The following is a 20,270-nucleotide window of genomic DNA, read 5'->3' as shown; positions in this document are numbered from 1 at the left end:
AGTTTCAGTCTTGGTTCAGGCTTAAATCTATTTCTGGAAAGGAGAACTACACGAGGGAACCATGTTTTCAGTGTCAGTTTGTGAGCTCTGTGAAGTGTAGCATGTCTCCACCCCTCCACACTTAGCGTATAAGCCGCCTTTATGTTTCCTTGTGCTTGACTCACTGTGAGCAGCTACTGCGTGCATCATGAATATGAATGATAAGGTGCGGTGGGTGTGAGATCAGTCAGTCCCAGCCCCAGATGCTATGGTGTACTGTAGATTACAGTTGGGCTTTTTAGGCTTAAAATGTGCTTCAAAGACAAGCCGTCTCTGTTTGTCATCCTAGGTGAGTCATCTACTGAGTGTGCTTTTTCTTATCACTTATTATTTAGAGAAAAGAGAAAATAAGGAATACAAATGTCATACTTTATTAAGATTGTTGCATCTTTCTTTTGGAGGGTTAATTCTCTTCTCTGTCTGTTAACTTATGCCTGAGATGTTCTGCTTTTCCTCTTTGAATCATGTTGGATTTTGTTCATATTTAAGGTTTGATCCACACTTACTACACTACACTGTCATTGAAAGCATCAGGTAGGCTCATTTACTTTTTAAATGTTACAATATTTTTGCTTTTACTTACCATTGTATAGCTTTTCAAACATCACTTAATTCTTCAGAATATTATTTAACATTATTACATCGTTTTGTTGTTTGTCTAAAGTCTTAAGTTTTTTTTTTAAATTTACAACAGAAAATTGCTGTCATACATCTTTAGAATGCATGGTTTTATTTAAGTATTTTATTTAACCCTCAAAGGCCTAAAATGAATATCTATTTTATTGTAAAATAACTGCTGAACCTGGAATCATACCCAAATGTGCTTTGTAATGTCAGGTAAAGTGGAGTTTATCTGCTTTTTGTCTCATATGGATCTCCAGAAGCACCATAACAAATGTGTATGATTTATGGGGAAAAAAAGTCACTGTTTGCATTTATTCAGTTTATAATATAACTGTTTTGTTTTTTTTGTTTTTTTTTTTAGCACATTTGCTTGTCAGTTTAAGAATATAAATAAATACACTGAAAAACAATGAAAAAAATGTGACATCAGATGAAACTTCTGCTTCATGCCTTACGCTGACTGATGCTAAATCATAGAAAAACAGAATAAATACATGAGGCAGAGGTAAAAAAAAAAACTGATTTGGACCTTTGAGAGTTAAAAAGAAGTAATAATATAATTTCAGCATCAATCAAATCCATTTTGTGTCATTATTGTTTTTCCACTCAAATTATTGATTTCTTTAATAAATAATCACTTTTGGAGACTAAAGAAGTTAAAGATCCTTAAATATCTTTCAATCTCAATTTATTTCACAAAAAAAAAAAAAAAAAAACAGCTAGCATATTCTGGTATTTTTTTAGGCTCATCTGCAAGAATAAGATACTTTTTTGCAGAAAGAATCGGCCTCCTTTTATACAGATGGGACAAATCATATAAAAATGTCCCTTCAGTGCAATAGAATATTATTACCTTTGAGTGTTTCTTCTGTAGAAAAGACACTTATACCCACACAAAGACTTCAACATTCTTATCAGATGTAACACTAAACCAATACTATGTTTCAGCGGAACCCTGCAAGTCAAAGAACATTTCAGCAACATATCAGAACTGTGGGTTTCATCCAGGTAATGAAAGTATGTCTCAGTCATTCCTTGAATTGTTTGTAAAATCTGATTAAAGATCAGTAAAAAGTACTTTTTTCCCACTCCTAGCTAGTGTGTATACTTCCTTTGATTTCAGATGGAGTCCATGGTTTAGACTGTTTTATGAAACGTGAATTACCAGGCGAGCAATGGATATGTGTGTGGAAACCTGGAAGACACACATCAGAAAACATATACACACTAATTGTACAACAAGAGTGAGTATCACAAATTAGTTTTACATTGAACTGAATTGTGTTTACAAATCTAACATGAAACATCTTTTTCCCATATTCTTTTCATTCTTGAAGCAAAAATTATTGCAGAAGTTATAGCAGTGTAAGAGGAAACTCTCAAAAGATCAAAATATTTAAGACTAGGAACCTGACAGCCCAGGTTCTTGAAAACACAGAGTCAGAGAATTGCACAAAAGACATTTTCAGAGGTTCACCAAAGAGCCTGCGTAAGTACACAAAGATCCTTCTTTTTCTTGTATCCTTTTTAATGATGAATCCCTTCTATAAGTAAATGTTTTGTTTATTTTTAACATTTCAGTTCGCTGTGGTCCTCCATATAATGCAACTTTTCGCTGGCGTTCTGGAAGGCTATATGTGAACGTGAACTGGCAACAGAATGAAGAAAAACGAATTCAGAATTACACAGTGAGATATAAAGCATTGGACAGCCTGCTATGGAACGAGGTTAGCATTAAACACCCAAAAATACATTACACACAATATTTTAATAAAATGTTTAAGAAGTGTCAAGTCTTTCATGCATTTGGAGGAAAATATTTACAGAAAATTAGATTGTTTAGCACCTTTTTAGTCTCAAATAAAATACAATAAGGCAACATTTCAGATTTTCCATGCATGAAATATATGGCATGTTATACAATTATGCATGTGTTCACTTGTTGATCACATAATGTGAATAGTAAAACTACTGAAACAGCTGGAACTAACCATCATGTATGCAGTAGATGGATTAAAATGTCATGACATTTTAATTCAGTTTCATGTTGTTTTCAGTCATCAGTACAATACCGAAAGGAGGAGGGGTGTACAGTGGAGGGCCTCAACTCATCACTGGTCTACATTCTACAAATAAAGTGTGTCACAAATAAAGAATGCTCACAGTGCCCGTGGAGTGAAACACATACTATCCCACCAGGTCTGTTTTTTGGGATGCTAAATTATAATTCTGATTGATTTTAAAAAATTACTATAATGAATGACTGATTTTATTTCACAATAAGTACAACTGTCTGATGAAATTTTCCTTCAGAACTGACAGTACAGCCTGTTCTCACCAACCTTGAGGAGGCAGACATTACAGAGGGTAAAGGTCGCCGGTTGCTGTCACTAAACTGGGAGGTATGTACATCCCCTGGTCCTGTCCAGTCCTGGTATAGAGGGTATGCACATATGTCACTTCACCCCCAGGCCACGCCCCTTTAAGTCAGACTGAGTGGCAAAAACCAACCTGTTCAACATGACAGAGTATAGCAGTAAACACAGCGAGACCGGGAAAATGTGAAATATGAAATTAAATTAAGGACAATTGAACTGGACATGGATCTGTACGAGCTACCAACGAACAAGTGGTCCACGAACATTGACATGTGGACAGAAATGGAGTATCCTGACATCCAGGGTGGAGGGGATCATCACTATTTTTACCTAAAACAAATATACATGGTTTCATCATTACTGACAACCAGGGTCCAAAACTAGGGCCCAGATCCAAAGTCCATTTACAGTAGACCATGGACTGACCCCAGTGAATATATGCATGATCTACTGGTATTGAGGAGATTTATGTCTAGTTCATATCAAGCACTTTATACAACACAGATACTACTGCTGTGGACCATCAGGGTATGACTTTATACTTGTAAATTATGATATTTTTCCCACTTGTTTTTAAATTACGACATTATTCTTGTAATATTATGGCTTTATTGTCGGAAAATGAGGACTTTAATCTCATAAACGAATGACATTTTTGTTAAATTATGAGGGTTTTTTTTTTTATCGCTACGATTTTATTCTCATAACATTGTGATTCTTTTTGTATTTGACTTTATTATCATAAAATTATGGGTTTTATATCGACATTTTATGACTTTATACTTGTAGTGACAAGCGTTTTTATTTTCTTATGTGGCCCTAATACTCCGTCGTAGCTTTATTCTCCAGTTCCCCCGTATTTGAAAAACTGGGTTAGCCTCAGTTTAAGTTAGTTTACTAATCATGTAGGAGCACAAGGTTCAGAATCACAAACTGAAGACAAAAACCATGAAAGATCTGATCATGAAACCAAGAGCTTTACTAAGAAGTAACATTAGCCAAAACAATATGCAATTTAAGGTCTGATTTGACCCAAAAATATAGCATAAATTAATGTTACCTGACACCAAACAGGATCCACAAATCTAGGTTTGGTTTCCTGGATTTGTGGATCCATCTACTTCTCTTTTCTTTGTCTTTTGGTGCCTGTAAAATGATAGTTCCAACTGATTTTCAAACCTGTTCATAACAGCTCTTCCCCATTTTTTTTTTTTTTTTATTAAATATTGTTCTTCAGTTTAGACAGTATTGAAGCCAACGCTGCCACTCATCTCCCTCTTTCTGCCACTCAATGGGCGTAACCGAGGTGACTTCCACTGGTGGTGACGTCATGTGCATACCCTCTATTAATATACAGCCTGGGTCTTTCAATCTGTAGTGGTTTAATGGCTCTCTTATATTATATACACTTCAGTCATGATTGAATCTTCAAGTGCATAACATACAGTATCTATATGAATTTGTACCACATTATGCAAGCTAAAGATGTGCTGATTTCCTCAAGAGAGAAAAAAAAGTAGCATTGGCCCAGTGCACTTGTGTGGCACAGCACATATGAAGCACCTGCGATACACCGTTGTAGACTTTTTGGACTCATAGTCACACTGTTCTGAGAGCAAAACCATGTGCATCTCAGACCTCCTTCACCGCATCTTAATACGTCCTTAATGTGTTCAGACTTACTTTAGAGCTGTCCGTGTGTGATCGGATCACTCAGAACACATAAGCAAGTCTGTTGATGAATAATATCCACACAATATACACCAATCAATCATAGCATTCTGACCACTGGCAGGAGAATTAGTTAATATTGATTATTTCCTCGCAATGGTACGTTTCACTGGGTTGGATATATTAGGCAGCGAGTGACCATTTAGTCCTCAAAGCTGATGTGTCGGAAGCAGCAACATGAGTAACGTAAGGAACTGAGAGACTTTGACAAAAACCAAAGACTGGGTCAGAGCACCTCCACAACTGCAGGTCTTGTTGGGTGTTCCTGGTCGACAGTTGTTAGCACCAACCAAACATGAACTTTGGGAGGACATCCCAATCTTATTTGAGCATCTGTGGGAAGTGTTCGGCAAGCACTGATCCATGGAGGTCCACCTCTCTACTTCAGGGATCTGCTGCTAACATCTTGGTCCAGATACCACAACACACTTTCAGAGGTCTGATGGAGTCTAGGCCTCGGGTCAGCGCTGTTTTTGTGGAAAAAGGGGAACTACACAGTATTAGACAGGTGGTAATAATGTTGTGCTCCCATATATTTTTGACTGGTTGCCATCTGGTTGTTGCTTTTTAGATACTTTTGGTAGGTACTAACCACTTTACACTGGAAATGAACAACAAGATCTGGAGATGTTTCCTCCCAGTGATTTGACTGTCACAATTTCTCCTTTGTCAAAGTTGCTCAGATCCCTAATCTTCTGCATTTTGTTGTTTCTAACACATCAACTTTGATGACTTAATGTTCACTTGCTACTGACCAACAGGTTCCATGGGCAGTGCTGTACAAGTTACTTCCAAACTAATACAGTACAGATTACTTGTTACTTGTTATTTAAAAATAATTCCTTACCTTACAATATTACTGTCTCAAAATTGTAATGCGTTACATGACTCCTGTATTACTTTTGAGTTACATACAGACTCTCACCATAAATGACAGTAGAACACCACCCCCCACCACCCCCACCACCCCAATACAAGAGATAGGAGAGCCTTGTGACGCATAAATTTGTACCCTGAAATACATGAGGACGGATAGATGAGCAAGCAACGCTACGGTCTATGACGTTTGAATCCCAGGAGGAATGCTTGCCTTTTTTTCAACATTTAACATGTTCAAACAGTCGAGATTGCTGGTAGATAAATCCACAATTGATAAAGAATTCTTACTAGTCATAGAAACATTAGCTTACCTTGTCATTGCTGATCACAGGGATCATGCTAACTAGCTTCTGGAAAGCAGGGTTAAGGTTAGTAATGAACAAACGTCCATGTTGCCAACGTACTGTCTTCTGCCATCTTTGTTTTTTAGGGGTTTTTTTTTTTGGTTTTCATTTGAGCAATTAAACTATGAAAGTGTGTTATAACACAAACGCTACTGAACATGTACCAAGTAAAATATGACAGAAAATTGATTATGGCTAAACTTTACTTAGGGGGCCAAATGAGTGTCCATTTTTGTCAAAAAAAAAAAAAGTTGTAAGAAATGCATAGAACTGTGTTGAAATAATGCTAATACATTTGTGCACAGACTACTGATATTATTTGACAGTGGAAGCTCTATTTTCAGAAATACTGGATTTTGAATAGTACGTGTATGTGAAAACTTTTGCTGGTGGACGGACGTGACATTACCCATGATGATCTGGTCAGTACCAGTACTTTATTAGTAATAAACTTATATACTTACTATTGCTAATTATCCTCTTATTCATAAATGTTAGTTATTGTGGATCTAAAACAATAACAGCTGACACAAAAACACAAAATGTGGCAGTGGACGGATGTGACATGGTTGTTACGGATCCCATCATACTGATGGCAGCCATGTCACCGTTTCCACAAATGATCCCTGTGCAAAAACTAGGATCATAATTATTTATTGTATAGTTTATCATCATACTAAAGAGTAAATAACAATATAGAATTGTTATTTCTTTAAAAAAAATGCTTATTATTAGAAAACTATTGATTTAAAAAGTGACGTGTGGCATTCTTATGGATGGATCAGCACGATACTCCATATTGCAACCTGTAAAACATGTGATATGTAGTATAAAGTCTTGTAAGAAAAATAGGGGAATCTAAAAGAATAGAATATTTGTTTTTCAGGTAAATTCAGTTAAAATATAACTTGGGCATTTGTGACATGAAAATATAACATTAATTGTGATGAAATTGTACATTTTTGACGTGAAAATATAGTTCATATGACCATCAACATGTTGCAACATAACTGAAATCCTGTTAATTTGTATAACTTGCATTTGCCAACACAAAGTTCCTTTGGGGATTCACTTATATTGATTTCTCATGCACAAAGACATAAATAAGACCTCTAAGCAAACTTTAGCCAATTAGTAATGCCTTACACAACTGTGTTACTGTAAAAAAAAAAAAAAAAAGTAATCCATTACTGTAATGCATAACTTTTGTAACGTGTTACTCTCAACACTGCCCATGGGAATGAGTTAATCAATATTAATACCATTTTGCCTGTCAGTGGTCAGATGTTTTCTGGCTGATTGGTGCATAGCCATGAAAGATTACTATTCTAATACAATGCCCTCTTTGTTAGTTTTCTGCAAAGAGGATGCTTGATGGCTTCTATGTGACCATTGGGAAAGCGTCAGGAGAACCCCCCACTAAGCGCATGAACACCACTCGGCCACAAATCAGATTGATTTTGTCATATTCAGCTTATCACGTCAACATTAGTGCCTTCAACAACGCCAGTATCTCCCCAGGCTCAAGTTGGACAATAAAGAACCGGGAAGACAATCAAAGTGAGTACTCATGCACTATATCAAAACTTTGCCTCCAGAAAGATGAGACTGTGTTAAGCAAATGGCTTTATTTTCAAAGGTTCAGAAGCTCATCAGCTCAATGTGACAGTTCAGAGCAATACATCTTTTACTGTCTACTGGAAAGATCCCCTCGTCAAACAGTACGTCTGCTACTCTGTGGAGTGGACTAAGAAGGGACATAAGGCAGCACACAGGTCCTTCTTTGAGAATATGAAAAATTACAAGGAATTGTCCGATTTACCAGGTGTGTGTACATTTTATATATGAGGAAATACACACTGTTTGTTTACCTAAAAACTCACATAAAGCCTTTAGCTTTGATTACGGGAGACATTTGCTGCGGCATCGTTTATGCAACACAGTGTTTATTCAATGTCACAATAAAGATACAGCATAAAGATTGGACTGTGCTTCAGTGGAAGATGGTCATGTGGTCTGATGAGTCCAGACTGACCCTGTTTCAGAGTGATGGGTGAGAGGAGCGGTGGGTGAAGTAATTACCCATCATGCCTATTGCCTACAGCAAAAGCCTGTAGGGGCAGTGCTATGATCTCAGTTTGACTTCATCATTGTCAATACTGAAGGTGGGAGGCGAAAAGGGGGGATGTTTTTAAAATTCACATCCCGACCCTGAGGGGCAACATCCCGGTCTCCCAGCATGGATATTTGTTGTGTATTCACGTATGCTGTTCTGCATTTGTCCAGCAGTCAGTGCCAAAGCTCTCACATTATTCTGGGCATAACAACATGATTGTAAGGCTATTGTATTTCAGAATTACTAATATCTCCCAAAATATTGCTCCTATCAACTTGCCATTTTTGCTAGTCTCTTCCTTGACCAAAAATACATAAGTATGCCAAACTGCAGCAGTCAGCTCTTTCTGGATTTTGTGTGATGCACGAGACACAGACACACACAAACGCCAGAGTCCACTTCCCTTTTATAATATAGATGACCAGGTCTGAACATCAGTGGATTTTTTCTTTGCTGATGCACAGACATATTTCAAGATGACAAATACTAGGATTCATCAGGAGCAAATTATGAAGAAGTGGTTCAGGGAATATGAGACATCATTTTCACACATGGATTGGCCACAACAGAGTCCAGATCTAAACCACACTGATAACACTGGATTACAAAAATTTTTTTTTTTGCAAGTTGTCTAGGTTTTTTCAACTGAATTGGGACCATTTTGCACCGCTAAATCCAAAAATGACATCGGTTTTTCTCAATCAGGTCAGGTTTTTTTGCTAATTTGATTTTGAAAAATTTGATCTTCTCACAAAATATAATAATTAATACCAAAATAAGATTGGTAAGCACACTTTATGAAACTTGTGACTTGATTCCTGTTAGGTACAATGGTGCATTCACCGCAGATGTAGCAGAATACATCAGGCTTATTTTTGCAAGATCTTCTAGTCGAAGCCATTTCATTCACCTGTAATATTAAAAAAAACATTAATCATAAATTGGCAAAACTAAAATCTTCAGAACTTGTTTATTGCAAGAAATATGAAAGAATTTTGTATCTTATGATGTGAAAATGCCCATAAATTTAAGCAAAAATGTTAAAAAGCCAATATGTAGCATAGTTCAGAAAGTTGACCTGATTGAGCAAAATCAATGTGATTTTTGGATTCAGCACACCAAAATGATCCTAAATCAGCTCAAAAAACTTCAACAATAAATTTGTTGTTGACCAGTGTAATCTTTGGGGTGTGATGGAGAAGACTATACACAGCCGTCCAACTCTCGATTATCAGTACAAGATCTTTGCAAAAATGAATTCAACTCTAGATGGAAATAAATGTTGTGACATTGAACAACCATAAGGCGATTAGGGATGCCAGTGAATTTCCCACCAAAGGGATCAATAAAGTTAATCTATATCTGCATTTGTGTTGCATACGCTTACTGCAATGATGCCACAGTGAATGCTCAAACCTAAGGATGATCCAACAAAATATTAGTGTGACTTTTTTGTCCTGCTGTGTATATTCTATATTTGTAACATAATGCATATACTTGTTTTGATAAAAACAGAGCCTTTGGAGCCTTACAAGAGGTACAGTCTAAGTCTGCACACAAGACCAAACAAAAACACCTGCAACATGCAATATATCAATGGAAGCGAGGCCACCTATGGGAGCACACAGTTCTATTACATGGAAGGATGTAAGTCTAGTGTCCCTGTCTGGCGTGTTTGCTTTTATTTATCTTTTAACCCATAAAGACTCAAACATCCACCAGCGACCAAAACCATCTTAACTGTTTATTATCTGTTGATCCGCTAATCCTATCAATACACGTAAATAAGTTTCTCACCTTTTATGGTCATCAGATATGACTCATTTGGATGTTCAGACGCTCCATTGTGAACACAGAAACACCGTCATCTTCTACAACATTGATTCACCAGTAAAACCCATGGAGTCTGATCAATAGCAGTGTATGGAGACACTTGTTTAATGCTACATTAACCCTTTCATGCACGAATTATGAGAACCTTAATCAAGATTTTTTTTTCCTGAGTGTTTTTATTCCTCTTTAGGCATGAAAAAAACAATGCGATTGAAAATTTTCTTCTGAAAAATAAATTAAAAATACATAAATATTATTTAAATTTAAAAAAAAAAAAACCTACATACAAAAAATAATAATGAAAAAAAAATTCTTATGAACCTATTTTTCATGAAGTTGCAATAATGTCCACTCAGCTGGACACCAACACGTTTAATTTTTGATGCACAGAAACATGTATTTACTGATAAATTGTTTGAAAACTATGGAGAGGGCTTGTAATTCTGGGGGTTTATGCTCGGGAGAGATCTACATAATGTTACCAATTCATGTCAGAAAAGATATGTAGTGTCTTAAAACTTTAATAAAGATATGTGTAAAAAAAAAAAAAAAAAAAAAAAAAAAAAACAATGAAAAGAACAACAAAACCCATGAATACACAAAAGAGAACAGCTGTAGAAGAGCTGTCCACTGGTGTGACCACTGTGCATGAAAGGGTTAATGATATACTTTGATGAAAATGTCAGTTTTTTTCAGTTACCTCTGTTTTTTGATACAATAATCCTCAACTTGAATCTGAGCTTTTATGAACATCTACATGATCAGTACATTAAATATTGGAAAGTACCAGGTTTTTATTGGAAAAACGCAAAATATAGATAATATAGAGATTATTTGATAATAAATGGTGACAAGACACTTAAGAAATGCTAAATATAGAGAAAAAATCATTTGGGAACTATCACAAAAGTAGCACTGGGTCTTTATGGGTTAATTTACTGAAAGCGTGTTTAAATTCACACACAGAATACCACAATGTTAGTTTCCTCTTGTCACTTTTACATTACAATTCATGATTTCCTGATATTTCACCCTCAAAGTGCCGGTCAGCGCTCCTGCAAACATCAGCAGCCACAGTGTGACATTAAACTCTGCGGTGCTGCAGTGGTCGCCCATCCCAGAGGAAGACGTCAGAGGTTTTCTACTGGGCTACATAATCCACTACACTGAGTACCATGACCAGACAACTCACACTGAGACAAGTAAGCATCATCAACCCTCAAGCAATTCACATGTGTAGGTTATTTTCTGCTGTATTTTCTTGAGCTGAATTTGCCTCCTGGGGATTAACCCTTTAACCCCTAATGCAGTGGTTTCCAACCTTTTTTGGCTCGTGACCCCATTTTAACATCACAAATTTCTGGTGACTCCAGATATTCATAACACAGACATTTTTTTTTTTGGCTACAATTAATTTGTTATTGATCATGTAATAGTTTGCTATACTATGTTGCAAATAAACATTAATTTTAGACAACATTTAGTCTATATAATGTATATTATTTTGGATGGAGGCAGAAAAGCCAGGTGTAGATTACTGCACAAAGTGAGAATTTTTTTTTCTTTGGTCAGGATATGTAGAGTCAGTCCAGCTTGTATTTACAAGGCTGACAATTAATACTGAACAAACAATAACTCAAACTATGAATTATGAAAGAGCTGCAGCATCTGAAACCGACCACAACAAACATTTGAAAGATAAACAGAACCACAGTGCTTCAGTTTCAGCTTCACAGTTTGTCATGTCTTTTATGTGTTGTGATATTCTCTCTCAACTCACCAAATAGTTTTTATTACCTCCGCCAAGGAGGTTATGTTTTTGCCAGGGTTTGTTTGTTTGTTTGTTTGTCTGTTTGTTTATTTGTTTGTTTGTCTGTCCGTTAGTGTGCAACATAACTCAAAAAGTTACGGACAGATTTGGATGAAATTTTCAGGGTTTGTTGGAAATGGGATAAGGAAGAAATAATTAAATTTTGGTGGTGATCGGGGGTGGGGGGGCCCACGGGGGGGGCCACTGATCAGCCTTGGCGGAGGTCTGCGCTCTCTGAGTGCTTCTAGTTAGTAAGTGGGTTTTTTTTTTTTTTTTAAACCAATTACTAGAAATTCAAGCGACCCCATTTGAATTCCTGGCGACCCCATGTGGGGTCCCGACCCCAAGGTTGAAAAACACTGCCCTAACGTGTCTGTGGTGCTCGTTGTGAATGAATGATTACCTCCGCCAAGGAGGTTATGTTTTTGCCAGGGTTTGTTTGTTTGTTTGTCTGTCTGTTTGTCTGTCCGTTAGTGTGCAACATAACTCAAAAAGTTATGGACAGATTTGGATGAAATTTTCAGGGTTTGTTGGAAATGGGATAAGGAAGAAATAATTAAATTTTGGTGGTGATCGGGGGTGGGGGGGCCCACGGGGGGGCCCATTTCCAACAAACCCTGAAAATTTCATCAAAATCTGTCCATAACTTTTTGACTTATGTTGCACACTAACGGACAGACAAACAGACAGACAGACAGACAAACAAACAAACAAACCCTGGCAAAAACATAACCTCCTTGGCGTGGGGGGCCCACGGGGGGGGCCACTGATCAGCCTTGGCGGAGGTCTGCGCTCTCCGAGTGCTTCTAGTTTAATTTAAATATTCATAAAAATTCAAACATTTGCTCAATAGAAAAAAATTCAAAACATGCTGATAAAATAGACCTTGCGCTTTCCATAGACATCTGAGCATGCTCACTGCACCCCCCACCTCCTGTGTAATGGGGAGCTAAACATAGAGCAGTGAGTGAGACTGACTGACTATAAAAATAGATGGTTTGTTTGGGTTTCTTTTTTTTTTTTTTTTTTTTTTTTTTAACACCCTTTTCTTTGTTGTTGTTTTTTGTCTTTATTGTTGTTTGCAGTTTTGTCATAGTTTTCATTTATTTATTTATTTATTTACTTATTTATTTTTATTTATTTATTTATTTATTTATTTATTTTTAACGAGTTTTGACCATGTAACTGATTTTTAGAGTTCAACCAGGTGCCAAAAAGCAGCTGGACAGATTAAGAAACAAAAAAAAAATACTGGGCCAAAATTCAAATACTTGTTGTTGTTCAGTGTGTTCCAGTTTACAGTTCATGTTCAACATCCTACATTTCTTCTTGATGTACATTCTGAGTGCCTTATTGAGTACAAAACTGTAAAACTTCAAATCCTCTCTTTGTCTTTTTCTGTTATTTCACCCTGTTTTGACCCTAAAACACACATTAAAGAAAAATGACTGAAGAAAAGGAACACAAGCACATACTCACAGCAGCTTTTATGACACTGAAACAGATGCAAATTCCAAGCATTGAAATAATGTCTCAGGGGTTAAAAGGTTCATGAAGTTCATCTGTATCACTGGGTTTCCTCAGATCTGCCATGTGGTTTATTTACTGCTGTGTCAGTCTCTAGGGGTTTGTGGATGCAAAATGCAAATGCTAACAATTACAGAACAGAAGGAGGAATAAGAATAAGGTGGTTTGTGAATTTTTCAGGCCTACTATCGTACCTGTGTCAGTGCAGCATTTACAATTGTATGATTTTTTTTTTTACATTATCTGTCAATAACCTCACCGCTGAAGAACCTTGAGTATAATGTCAAAAACCTGTCACCCTTTGATTGCAGATATGACAGTAGCACCAGAGCTAAACAGCTATGAACTGGGGGGCCTCAAAACCGGCACGGCTTATCAGGTTCAGATATCAGGGTTCACGAGAGCAGGATCAGGAGTACGAAGCATCACAACCTTCTTTAAAACACATCACCAAGGTCAGATTCATCATTCACAATAGATTTACGATACTAATGCCAAGATCCAAATTGCATCTGAAGCATCAAACATAGTTAACATGTCTGTATTTTCTTTTTTTTTTCTTTCTACAGCATATTTTAGTCAGTTAGGTGTTACTATCATCTTTGCTATTCTGGCCATTGTGCTGCTTTTTGCCTCTCCACTGTTAAAAAGGTACAACACGTGACTATATCATTGAAAGCATAAGTGAAAACCTGTCACATCAGTCTGTTAAATATCTGTTTGCTCTTCTTTACCCTCCGTCTTAATCTAGAGTAAAAGCTGTTCTGTGGCCAAGCATTCCTAACCCTGAATACAGCAAAGCAATGCAGAAACTAGAAAAGTCCTGTGAATTGGTAAGTGTCAGTAGATGAGTGCGCATTTGTTTAAAGACTCGTCATAATGTAAGACTGTTGTCCATGTTTGTTAAAGGTGGGGTAGGAGATGTTTTCCTGGAGCATTTTTTACAATATTGCTTAAAATCCCCTTCACACCCCGATTACAACCAATTAATTAAATGCTCAAACACAAAAATAAAAAAAATGTAGTCACCTGTGGAGCAGACAGGACTGAAAAAACATCATCCAATCATTTTAACCCTTTCATGCATAGTGGTCACTCCAGTGGACAGCTATTCTCCAGCTGTTCTCTTGTATATTCATGAATTTTGTTTTAGTTCCATATCAGCCAACACAATGGACGCTTATGCAACACCCCATACATTACAATTCATACCATTAGTGTTCCTGTTCTTGCTAAACCTGATCTGTACTAAGATATTTGAGTTTAAATCAATTGCTAATTGTTATTAGACTGTAAATCAAATTTCTTTTAAAACAAAAATTTGTTTTTTTTTTGTTGCATATTATCTGAGTGAGTAATAACTGATATTTTAGTATGTTAAAATGTGAGGAAACATCAGATTCACAGCATTAAAAATGATTTTATTTCATAGTTTTCACACAGTATGCCAGTAAATACATTTTCCTTTGCTTCAAAAATTAAACACATGGTGTCCAGCTGAGAGGACATTTTTGTAACTCCATGAAAAATAGATTCATAAAAAAATGTCAATCACATTGTTTTTTTCATGCCTAAAGAGGAATAAAAACATTCAGGAAAAAAAAAATAAATCTTGATTTAGGTAATCATAATTAATGCATGAAAGGGTTAATCGGCCCATCAAAATGACTGAATGGTGACATGTCTATCAAACTCTACTGCCATTTGCCCCTCCCCCCTCTGCGCGTACCCCTCGTCGTGCATGAATAGTGCATTCTCAGAGGCTTGAAGCACTTGTACAGGAGATGAAGCCAGAGCCAAAGCTTGGCTATTTTAGCTATATTAGCATGGAAACTTCACCGGCAAACTGTTAGCCAGATAGGTATAAACTGGGGCTGTTCTGTAAGAGCGGGGGGTGTTGGATGAGACTGAATGAGGTATGCATGGATCCTCAAGCCGGAGCCGGGGCCAGAGCTATGGTCGGAGCCGAGGTCGGGGCCGTGGCTGGGCGAACTGATGCTGTGCAGCGCTCGTGAACCCTCGGGAACAAGCATTGCACATGCCAGTACTCTGGAGGCGTGGCTTCGGGGGGATGTCTGAAGAAAGGGGTTTGGACTTTTGAATTGTGTATTTTCAAAATGTAGTTTGCTCGAATCGTTTTTCCGAGATCTCCTACCCCACCTTTAAATGTCTAAAATGAGTGTGAACACCTTTTGGTCATTATTTTTATTTGAACCAGGAACTCCTGAAGGTGATCAACACTTTGAAGGTGGAAGAGTATGACACAAATAGTCTACAAATTATTGAAAAAGAAGCTGCGATCCCTGTTAGCGTATTACCATCAATATTACCGCTTCTCCACAACTCAGAAGAAGAAGAGGACGTACCAGAGGTAACTTGTGACGGGATGCAAAGAGACTCAGAAGATGCAACAGGAGACGGTGCTCCAGACAATCCTGCAGACACACAACACACAGACCTAGATAGATCTCAGTTTGTCTTCACGTCTGGATATACGACAATGGAGATGTTCCAGCAGCAGGTGATGCCTCAGACTGCTCAAACAGCTGCTCCTCAAGATGTGGAAAGTGAACCGGAGAAAGTGACAGCCTGGACTGTGGTCAGACCAGGACTGGACTATATACATCAGTTTAGTATTGATAGGCTAGTCTTGGATCATGAGGATATTTCCACTGTGTTATGAGAGAAATAACACTGGTCAACAACAAATTTATTGTTTAAGTTTTTTGAGCTGATTTAGGATCATTTTGGTGTGCTGAATCCAAAAATCACATTAATTTTGCTCAATCAGGTCAACTTTCTGAACTATGCTACATATTGGCTTTTTAACATTTTTGCTTACATTTATGGGCATTTTCACATCATATGATACAAAATTCTTTCATATTTCTTGCAATAAACGAGTTCTGAAGATTTTACTTTTGCCAATTTATGATTAATGTTTTTTTTTAATATTACAGGTGAATGAAATGGCTTCAACTAGAAGATCTTGCAAAAATAAGCCTGATGTATTCTGCTACATCTGCGGTGAATACACCATTGTACCTAACAGGAATCAAGTGATCAAATGATTTTTTTTGTCTTAAAACCTATTTTGGGTGAGAACTATATAAAAAAAGCAACTGATAAAGTCACAAAAATGTAACCAATTTTGTGAGAAGATCAAATTTTTCAAAATCAAATTAGCAAAAAACAACCTGACCTGATAGAGAAAAACAGATGTCATTTTTGGATTTAGCGGTGCAAAATGGTCCTAATTCAGTTGAAAAAACCTAGAAAACTTGCAAAAAACATTTTTTTGTAACCCAGTGTAATTAAAACATATTGCAGGACATTAACCCATAAAGACTCAAACAGCCACTGGCGACCAAAAGCATCTACTGATCTAAAACGTTTAATACCTGTTGATCTACTAATCCTATTAATATATGTAAATAATTGGCATAAAATGCAGTTTGTCATCTTTTCATGGTCATCAGATATGACCCATTTGGATGTTCAGAGGCTCCGTGGTGAACGTGGAAACATGGTCATCTTTTACAACATTAATTCACCAGTAAAACCCATGGAGTTGGATCAATGACAGTGGATAGAGACGCTTGGTTTATGTTGAGTTAATATGTTTTTGCCGAAAAGGTCCCTTTTTCTTAATTTTTCTCTGTTTTTGATATAATAACCCTCAACTTTACTCTGAGTTTTTAGGAACATCAACATGATCAGTAAAGCAATTATGGGAAAATACCCAATATTCACTGAATAAACACAAAATACAGAAGATAATATTATAATAAATTGTGATAAATCACTCAAGCAAAGTTAAATATAAAGACAAAAATATTTTTGGAATTGCCACAAAAGTAGCACTGGGTCTTTATGGGTTAAGAGCAAAAAACAAATAATTTTAGAAATCCTGTGTTTGATGGTCATATTTTGGATTCTGAATATCATTAACCTCATAGCATAATTATCTAAGTCATATTTTTGGCCATCTTGTGATATTTGTGTAACTTCACTGTTCTAATACTGCTGTTTCATTTTTTATTACTGGATATGACCAAAAGCAAATACATAATTATGCAGCTATGTTATGAGCTGATGATATTATAGCATTAGCTGTAGCAGAAAACAGGCAATTAACTCTAGGATTTGAAAAACTTAGACAATATTTATTCTTCAAATACTGCAAAACCCAATATCACAGCTCACTTTCACTTATCAAATGAAGACGAGCAGGTAAGGCATTTTTCGGCCAACAGCTTTCATTTCTAGCGTGCATTAAGGAAAATAAAAATAAACATAAAATGGCTGATCAATATCACCACACACACTTTAACCTAAATTCACACAAACACAATAACTCCATTGAACACATAACACAGAATATAACAGAGCATAATGTCCAATACCCACAATGCAATGCGGCAAGCATGCCACAATATGTTCTATTTTAGCTACCTTGTACATAGCGTATGAGTGTTACTTCAACTTCTTAAAAACAGTTATCAGCTACCTCACTGTGCTAACATACATCCCAGAATGTGACATCTGTTTATTGTTATCACTAGTTATTATCTTGTGCAAACAGGACACCGGGCCTGTCTCAATACAAAATTCACCAAATTTTATATTGAAGATCTAAAGATTGGTATTGACTGCTGATCTGGCATTTTTTAGAAGATTGGATCGGATCAGATTTAATTACGAGATTGGGCCGATCCGGGCCTGGTCTGGGGTTAAGGGGGGCATGAGGGGTCAATGCCCACTTAAACAAACATCCTTCCCCCTCAAATTAAAGTTTCCGAAGGTAGGGAAAAGGAAAATGAGCGGCACAATAGCGGGAGATTTAGAGGAATTTGTAAAGCGTCACTTTCACTTTGTATGGTTGTATGGTCTGCACATACTCTGAGAGGTACATACTGCATGGACCCCACCCCCACCCCACCCCGACCCACACACACACACACACACACACACACACACACACACACACACACACACACACACACATAATCCAGTGACGGACATATCCACTGATGTGTTATAGCAGGGGTGGCAAACATACGGCCCACAAGCCAAAATCTGTCCATCAAAGGTTCTAATTTGGCCACAGGATGAATTTGGAAAGTGCAAAAATGATACTAAAGTTATTAAGAGTCAAAGGTGTCATACTTGTTTCAGCTCAGGTTCCACATCCAGCCCAACTGTGATCTCAAGTAAAATAACAGCATAATAACCTATAAATAATGGCTCCAAATTTAAATCAAAATTCCATTGGAAAAAGTATCGGTGCCAGCCATAAAAAAAATTGAATCGGAAGCAAAAAAAATCCCAATCGGGACATCACTACTTGAAAGTCCAAACTTCGCAAGTTTGATCCAGGAGTACAGACAAACAGAAGGTGAGAAGACACACGATGGTTATGTGTGTATTGCAATTAGAAGTGGAGTTAGTGTATTGTATTTAATGTGACCGCCTCCATGTCAGCTCATCTTATCGTACATTTCTATCCTATAGTTGTCTTTACTATGATGTATAAAACACCACCCTCTGTCTCCGTTTTCAAATCAAAAGTGTTTAAAGTTTCTTAGTTTTGATTTAGTGAGCTATTTAGTCTATATAAGCCCGATAAATGGAACAAACCCAACGCTGACCCTGCCCTTATCTCATCTTTGCTAACTTCTCCTATCTGCCTCCATAACCATACACTGACCCTGAAAGACCTGAAAAATGTAGGTCAACATTTCCATGTAAATTTGACATGTTGGCCCTAATGTAACGTTGAAAATGAAGGTCAAGGTCGACGCCCAAAAGAACTCATCTAGGAGCTTCTCTCGTACATAAATACCAAACATGAAGAAGATCAGATGATGCGATGAAGAGTAATCGTGCCGACACTGATGGACAGACACAGACAGACACCGTGGGATACGTTAATACCCCTGGGGTCAAAGGGCGAGGGGTAAAAAGACGGAGATATGTTTTAATGTTACATACATAGGATCTAAAGGACTGACTGTAGACACAAATATGACTACAGTATTGTAGTGTGTTTAGCATCAACAGGGACAAAAAACTGACTTAATACAGATTAACTTGATACTACTGAGAAAATTTTTCATGAACACAGATAAATGGAGAAGAGAGTTTTCAGAAGACGCCTGGTAATAAAACATATCAATACCTTCAGGTTGGTTAAGTGAAAACATGCAGTACCTCTCCTTGATGCAAATAACTTGTAGATATTTGTAGATCTTTGGCAAAAAGCAAGTTTCTCTTCATTTTTAATGTAAAAATGTATTTTATATCGTTTAATTGAATGAATATATTATGTATTTTATTGTTTTGATGTGCCTTGTTCAGACTGCTCTTCAAAGTTTTTTGTTATGTGTGAATTATCTTTTGCAATAAACCTGGGTGAAACAAACACACACCTTGAAAATTATGAACTTCAAGTAAAAGTTAAGCATTAAATGAATATACAATACTACTAGTTTTACTTTAAGGAAAAATTATTGGCAAAAAGTATTTAAAGTGTGAATAGTAAAAGTAGTCATTGTGCAGTAAAACAGGCCCTGTCAGTGTCTCACTATTTACCATTGTATGTTGTTTTGAGTCTTATTAATTAATTAATTAATTAATTAATTTACCATTCATTCATTCATTTTCTGAACCCGCTTTATCCTCATTAGGGTCACGGGGGTCACTTGGAGCCTATCCCAGCTACATAGGGGCGAAGGCGGGGTACACCCTGGACAAGTCGCCAGTTCATCGCAGTTATTTATTTATTTAATTCATTTATTTTTATTGTTTATTGTTATTTGAGTCATTTTACTGCTGCAGAAATGTGTATATTGCACTTTACACCGCTTATTCCTAACTATTTTATATACTGTTGGAAGGTCATTTACTATAGGATCAAGACGGACACATATTTGCCTGGGATTTACTGAGGCACAAAACTAGTATGACAGTTATAAAATGGTAATACT

General features: G+C 36.7%; 1 protein-coding gene across 2 annotated transcripts; it reads left to right on the top strand.

Annotated features, from left to right (window-relative positions):
• Positions 1-200: 200 nt before the first annotated feature.
• LOC115429245 (protein sidekick-2) lies at positions 201-16,067 on the top strand. Of its 2 annotated transcripts, none has more exons than XM_030148538.1 (16): positions 201-328; positions 529-573; positions 1,612-1,671; positions 1,787-1,907; positions 2,001-2,152; positions 2,245-2,390; positions 2,721-2,862; positions 2,977-3,065; positions 7,348-7,555; positions 7,635-7,820; positions 9,627-9,758; positions 10,985-11,146; positions 13,593-13,736; positions 13,851-13,932; positions 14,033-14,114; positions 15,500-16,067. In XM_030148538.1, the coding sequence occupies exons 1-16, from the start codon at positions 289-291 to the stop codon at positions 15,962-15,964; spliced, it is 2,256 nt and encodes a 751-aa protein (XP_030004398.1). In that variant the 5' UTR covers positions 201-288; the 3' UTR covers positions 15,965-16,067. The 2 variants fall into 2 exon arrangements, with proteins under 2 accessions (XP_030004398.1, XP_030004397.1); XM_030148537.1 differs by having other exon boundaries at positions 1,612-1,680.
• Positions 16,068-20,270: the final 4,203 nt, after the last annotated feature.

This window comes from Sphaeramia orbicularis, chromosome 12, assembly GCF_902148855.1.
Source record: "Sphaeramia orbicularis chromosome 12, fSphaOr1.1, whole genome shotgun sequence".
Taxonomy (NCBI): Eukaryota; Metazoa; Chordata; class Actinopteri; order Kurtiformes; family Apogonidae; genus Sphaeramia; species Sphaeramia orbicularis.
The sequence above is the reverse complement of the archived record's forward strand: the minus strand, read 5'-3'. Positions and strand labels throughout refer to the sequence as shown.